The sequence below is a fragment of the Lactuca sativa genome, chromosome 6 (assembly GCF_002870075.4).
Source record: "Lactuca sativa cultivar Salinas chromosome 6, Lsat_Salinas_v11, whole genome shotgun sequence".
Lineage (NCBI taxonomy): Eukaryota > Viridiplantae > Streptophyta > Magnoliopsida > Asterales > Asteraceae > Lactuca > Lactuca sativa.
In genome coordinates this window covers 60548771-60555733 of record NC_056628.2, presented here as the reverse complement: position 1 = coordinate 60555733, position 6963 = coordinate 60548771, and the positions used below count along the sequence as shown (strand labels likewise).

Genomic DNA, 6963 nt, shown 5'->3' with positions numbered 1-6963 from the left:
ATACGTTATTTAAAAACAAAACTATTTGTTTTCTAAAAATAATATTTAAAAAAAAATTATATAAGTATGAACTATCTATATATAAAGAAAACTCAATTAATAACAAACACTACAATGGTATCAGAGCCAAAAAAAGTTTTTGGGGTGGTTATATATATATATATATATATATATATATATATATATATATATATATATATATATATATATATATATATATATATATATATATATTCAGAATCATGTGAAGAGTTTTTTTTCGATAAGAACACCTTAAAAAAATTTAAAAAATTAAAAAAAGATTACAATTCATAAAATCGAGCATACTATTATATTGAAGAGAAAAAAAATTGAATTTTTTTTGAATCATTAAAATTGAAGCATAGATCATTTTTTATGATCCATGATACAATTTTAATGATAAAAAAATTCCAATTTTTTTTCACTCAAATATAGTATTATGCTCGATTTTATAATTTGTATTTTTTAAGGTATCCTTACCGAAAAAAGAGTAATCACCGGAACTGTACCATATATATATATATATATATATATATATATATATATATATATATATATATATATATATATATATATATATATATATATATGGTTAGTCATTGTATTCTAACTATTTATTGTATGGATGTAGAGTTGATTGTCGACCAATCATTTTAGTAATTTTAAGAAAATGATTAATAAATATTATGGAATTAAAAATAAATAAAAAATACCATCTAATTTCACTATAAGAGTATTTTAGTCAATTGAGATAAATTTAAAAAAGAAAATTTTCAAAATTTTGGGGATAATTAATTACCTTCAATTTTAATTCTTATGTAATTTTTAATTATACCCGATTTTATTCTAATATAATGACATTTTGTTAGAATGATAATATCATTCTTCAAACAAAATAACAACATTTTTTATGGAATGAACTTCTCGAAGAATAACAATTTTTTTGATACAAATTAAAAATTTTCATCAAATTCTTAAAAAAATTGCATACTATTATGTAATAATGAAACACTCACTATCAACAAATAAACACAATTTAATGATTATGCTACCTGAATATTCTACCAAAATATATTAGTATTAGATATTGCCTTATCATTTTATTGTAAACTATTCTATCAAATATAACAATGAATAGTGTTTTCACTGGTGATCATTGTTCATCTCCATCACACACACCATCATCTAACCTTCATGCCCTTGATCATCATGTGTCATTCATGCATTCTATAAGAATAACTGCCATGAAATAAAGCATTCTATGAGAATAGTTGTCATGTAATTGAATTATGTAAGAATAACATTCTGTGTGAACGTTTTTATATGACAAGTATTAAAACGAACTTCAGTAATTCTGATAGAATACATACCACATGGTCAGATTCTTTTTCAGGTATTTCAACAAACACCTGTCATGCAACATATGACCCGATATCATATGCAAAATATTTTGCAGCATCACCACGATAAAAAATAAAAAATGTAAAAAAAAACTTGATTGATAACAAAATAATAAAATTTAGCTTGAAATCCTTTTCACACACAAAAAAAAATTACAACAAAACGAAGTTATTTTTCAAAAAGAAAAAGCATGAAATTAAACCAAAATGTAACATCTCCCACTGGCACGTATCACAATATTAGGACTTCCCAGGGGGTCACCCATCCCGATACTACTCCTGCCCGAGCACGCTTAACTGTAGAGTTCTTATGGGATCTGCTGCCATCACGGCTTTAAAACGCGGTGTGACAAGGAAGGTATCTACACATCTTCACCCCTCATTATAGGGTTCGACGTCCCCGTCGAACACATTGACCCGTGCATTACACTTGATCCCGCATCGTCTGGGAAGAAGAACTAAGCATTCCTTATAAGGGGTATGGATACCTTCCTTGTCACAACGCGTTTTAAAGTCGTGAGGGCAGCAGATTCCATAAAAACTTTGTAGTTAAGTGTGCTCGGGTGGGAGTAGTACCAGGATGGGTGACCCCCTGGGAAGTCCTCGTGTCGAGTGGCCCAAAGCGGACAATATTGTGATACGTGCCAGAGGGGGATGTTACACAATAGATAGGAGAATTAATCCAATCAAATATAATTTCATAAGCAAACTATTGAACCCAATAATGGCTTAGCAAAACACCCACTGCAAAATCGAAAAATGGCTTACCTGGTTCTTGATTTGCATTTGACTAAATTGGGATACACAATTTGGCCAAAAGACACCACTACAAAAGCATAAAAGCATTCAGCAATAAATGTTGTATATGCTTCACCTTTTTGATAGACTAATATACTTTCCTTGCACTGTTCATATTCTTTTATGTAGTCCCTCGATAATCATTCCCACGTGTTTTTCAATTCAGCTAAGGGCATCCATGTAATTTCATTTTGACTTTCTTGTTGAATTTGATCTAACGACTTTGGTGCTATAACCATAGTAATCTCATCCAAAATGGCACACGAATCAAATACAATGCATGTCAAAGCAAAACCAAAGAAAACGGTAACACGATGATGATATTTACGATTATGCCCCTGTAATAAAGGAACTACAGTTTGCTGATTAAGAGGTTGGGCTAAAAAGAACTCTATCTTAAGTTCATTGCTTGATGGTAAAGTTTTGCATGATATCAAGCTCTTCACCAGTCAAAGAAACACTTAACTTGTCCGACAACTCCTCAATCTGGCATGCTGCTGCCTAGAATTTTCAAGAAAAATACCAATGAAACAAATCGTATAAAGTGCCACACCAGAAAGAAAAGGAAAAATAAAAACCTGAAAAGCTTAAGATGAATAATTATCGATCCACTTCTTGTATGGGTGATGATAGCCATTTATATCAACCAGAAACTGAAGTTCCTTTCCAAGAAAACCATGCAGCCTCATGCAAGGGACCATTGCACTTATGGTGTATGCAGGAACTTTTGTTTTCTCAAAAGGGGTTATGAGATTTGCAGGACAATTTATGCCTTCAATCTTCCCAAACCTCTCGCAATCAAATGATGAATCTCAGGGCATAAAATTAGTTGGGCAATTAGAGAGTAGAAACTGAGATGGGAAAGTACATACAGAGGAACTCAAAGACTATCAGGAAGGTTTCGATAGTGGATATACCTTCTCATAGCGGCGTCCGTACTCGTTCCAGAACACTAGCTCTTCAGAAATCTTCCTTCGTTGCATCACCTAGTGATAGTTCCTATATTCAACTCCGTAGTCGTCCGCTAGTCAAGCAAACTCCTTCAAACACACAGAATGAGAATCGTGTTCCACCAAAACCGAATAAACATCATTGCAAAGGAGTTGGTTCTTTGACACTGAAGGTTAATTCTTGGAATTCTTCTCGGTCTGTTAAGAAATTGGTTCATAGGAAGGACAAGATTCGTCAGGAAATTGAGATTAAGGATGTTGAAGATGTGGAAATTGATGATGAAGATTCATTTTGTGAGAACATGTTGGAAATTGAAGGTAGATAAAGGTGGATCTTACACTTTTTGCTTCTCTATGTAATTATTTTACTTGAATGGAATTCGTAAATTAGGGATTTGCTTGTTCTTCCCAAAGTTTTCAATTTTTTTCCCCGACGATTGAAGGCAAGGGGTTCCATGGTTGTTGGTACATAGCGCACACGGTGGCGACAAGTTCCGTCGGCGACAATCATGTTGACCGAGCACACCAACCATAGGAATTCGGTCCTTTTTCCTTCTCTCTACATTAGGGGCAGCGTGAAAATGATGACCATGAGATGAAAATTTGTTTAGGGTTAATGAGATTTTATTGTAGGGCTCCCCAAATTTAACGATATTAAATGTTTTAAATATTTACCATAATTAAACGTGTTCAAGATTACTAATATATCCTTAATCAGATTTTTAAAATGATTGGTTCACAATCATGCCTACATCCATAGAACAGATAATTAGAACATATGAACCTGTATATATATATATATATATATATATATATATATATATATATATATATATATATATATATATATATATTGTAGCAACCAAAAAACTATAGGGTAAAAATTTTCATTTTTAATATGTAGTCAAACATTCATTTATCTTTATTCAAACATTTAAAGGTATTCCAGAGTAAAAAAAATATCAGATTTCATTCCTAAAATCTCGAATTACGGAAAACATGGGTGTATGCGATGCGATCAAGACGGGCCCTTCCCTTACGAATCGGAAGTATCTTAAACCATAAACCACAAATTGTAAGCACAAATCTTAGTGAGTTCCCCAAAATACCACATATCATACATAACATACGAGCCATACATATCAACATACAATGAGAAGTGTTATGTGTCAACCATAGTTTTGCCATTATGCCACGAGCCGTATCATGGACTTTCTTTCCAGGAGGGTGTCCAAAACCCTAGGTCTTACAGACAAGTGCTAGGAGCCACCTCCTGGTCTTCCATGCAAGCATCACAAAGACAAGTAGCATACAATCTACAACTACATAACTAATTAACTATCAGAGTTCAGACTTTGGTCTTGCATACAGGTTGCCAAGAGCCACCTCCTGGCCATTCATACATATTCCAAGGGCACCCGGGTCTTCCTAATAAACATAAACAAAACAGGCCGACATTGGTGCCTTCGACCCATAGTACAATGAGGATACTCACCTCGAATGCTGAAGCTCACTGAAAGAAATCCCTAGTTGTTGTCCTGATGACTCCCCGAGTTATCAGTACAAAATAACACCCAATTAGCAATTGGGTTCCAATCTATGGCCCATAATCCATTCTTGGGGTAAAATTACCATTTTAACCCTGACCCAACTTAAACCAAAACGGAGGCCCAAATCCGTAAATCAAAAATGCCCAAAACCAATAGATCCACAAAGGCCCACTAATGGCCTAATTTTCCAAATTGGGCCCAACCCCCATATGGGCCTTATCCTAAGCCCAAAATTTCCTTAGTCCAAAAAGTTAATCTCAGATGGTCCAAAAGGCCCAAAGCAACAAGTCCAAAGAAGTGGCCTAAAATGCGAAGCCCAAAAACACAACAAGTTCAAAACCTAACCGAGCGTTGTATGTGGGGCGTACTCGACGAATCCAGATCACGACCAATAACTTGGTACGCTGGGTGTACGTTCAGTTACACGGGGTGTAACCTGACTTATTCCAAAAAATGCTTTATGACTTAACCACTTAAGCACTTTGCACCCAAACTTCATAGAACCTTAAAATAAAGCTTTTAATGCATAAAGTTGGCACCTTTATGCATTTTCATGTCTTAATGGGACCCAACAACCATCCTAATCCATTAAGACCCATATTAATCCAACTAGAACATGCATGGACCAAAAGCAGGGATCAAGATACCATTTTTACGAACTTATAAACTCAAAAAGGGAAAGATCTATCAATCTTAACTCTTGGAGTGGCTCAAACTCACAAGGAGGACTCAAGACCCTAAAATAAGCACAAATCTAGCCTTAACACCATAAAGCATAACAAGAAGCCAAGGTATGAACTTGATACCTTAAATGAGCTGGAAATGAAGCCAAAAGTTTGGATCTATAAGTCTTCCTTTGAACCACAAGCTAGCACCAAACACCTTTTCCTTGAAAATAAGCAAAAGCACACCAAAATGCACACTTGGATCTCACAAACACTCAATGAGAGGTTAGGGTTTCCAAAATGAGGCTAGAAATCAGTGGGGGTTGAGAAATGAGAGAACCTTGACCTTATAAGGATGTTTAAATAGTACACAAGCCCTAAAAATTAGGGTTTGGCACTCTGCCAGTTACGCTAGGCGTACCCCCAGCTTAAACTAGGCGTACGCGACCAAACACGCGCATGACTTCCTTGCATGCTTAGGACCAACTTGCAAACCTTTTCTAATAAGGGCCATATCTGCGAATTATTCAAATTGTCGTAACTCCCTAGTCTCAGGTCCATTTCCTATGAACTTTAAGGCCATCTCATTTTTATTAACTTTATGATATAAAATTCTATTGCAACATGACATAAACAAACGTCATATTCAACAATTTTTGTTCTCACAATGTTAATTTTCTTTACTTCATTACAAAGTAATTTTTTTATACATGTTTTTATAATAGGTACAAATCTTATTATATTACCACGATATTAATATATGATACCCGTCGTCATTTGTGATCGGACGCATTACATAAAATATTTTATTATTGTTTTCTGGTAATTTCATTAAAAACACGTATTTATAAAATTTACTTATATGAAGAAAACTAAAAAAACATAAACAAATCGTAAATCTAACATATTTTAACCATATACTTATTTTTTGAAGTTCGTCGGGTAACTGGTTAAATTAAAAGATGAAAAACAGTGGTAAATTTGAAAAACGGTGATAATTGTTCTCTCTTCTTTATTTCTTTCTTTGGGAAAATAAATTACAAGTCCAATGAAGTTTTCAAATTGTTCAAAAAACTTCAATCAAGTTTTATATGTTCATAAAATCCGAACGAACTTAACATTTTGTTTAAAAAAACCCAACGAAGTTTCCAAACGAATCAAAAAAACCCCAAACATGTTTTGTCTGTTCAAAATGTTAAATTCTTTGGGTTTTTTAAACAGACAAAACATGAATGAGGTTTTTTGAAGGGTTTGGAAACGCCGTTGGTCTTACAAGTCATTTTCCCGATATAGTAATAAGCCAGGTCATATGTTTTTCTTCTTTGATTTTCATAAAATTAAACAAAAATATAACTTAGTTGAACTTTTTTAGATAGAATATTAAATTTATTGGAGTTTTTTGAACAAACAAAACTTAATTGAAACTTTTTGAACGATTTAAAAACTTTGTTGAGACATTTTCCCTTTCTTTCTTTCTTTCGGTAGATTCATGGAAGTAGAATATTTTCTGTGTTTTCTTCCGGTTAATCTTGAATAGCATAAACAATTAATTAAAATAATATTTTCTTCTCAGAATAAA

At 33.2% G+C, this 6963-nt stretch overlaps 1 protein-coding gene across 1 annotated transcript; it reads left to right on the top strand.

Annotated features, from left to right (window-relative positions):
• Nucleotides 1–3075: 3075 nt before the first annotated feature.
• LOC111897779 (cyclin-dependent kinase inhibitor 5) lies at nt 3076–3495 on the top strand. Its single transcript, XM_023893731.1, has one exon. It carries the CDS (start codon nt 3076–3078, stop codon nt 3493–3495), a length of 420 nt encoding a protein of 139 aa, XP_023749499.1.
• The last annotated feature ends 3468 nt before the right edge of the window (nt 3496–6963 follow it).

Bases quoted from the DNA above. Each gene is read 5' to 3' on its own strand.
- LOC111897779 (XM_023893731.1), top strand. From the start codon at position 3,076: ATGGGAAAGTACATACAGAGGAACTCAAAGACTATCAGGAAGGTTTCG.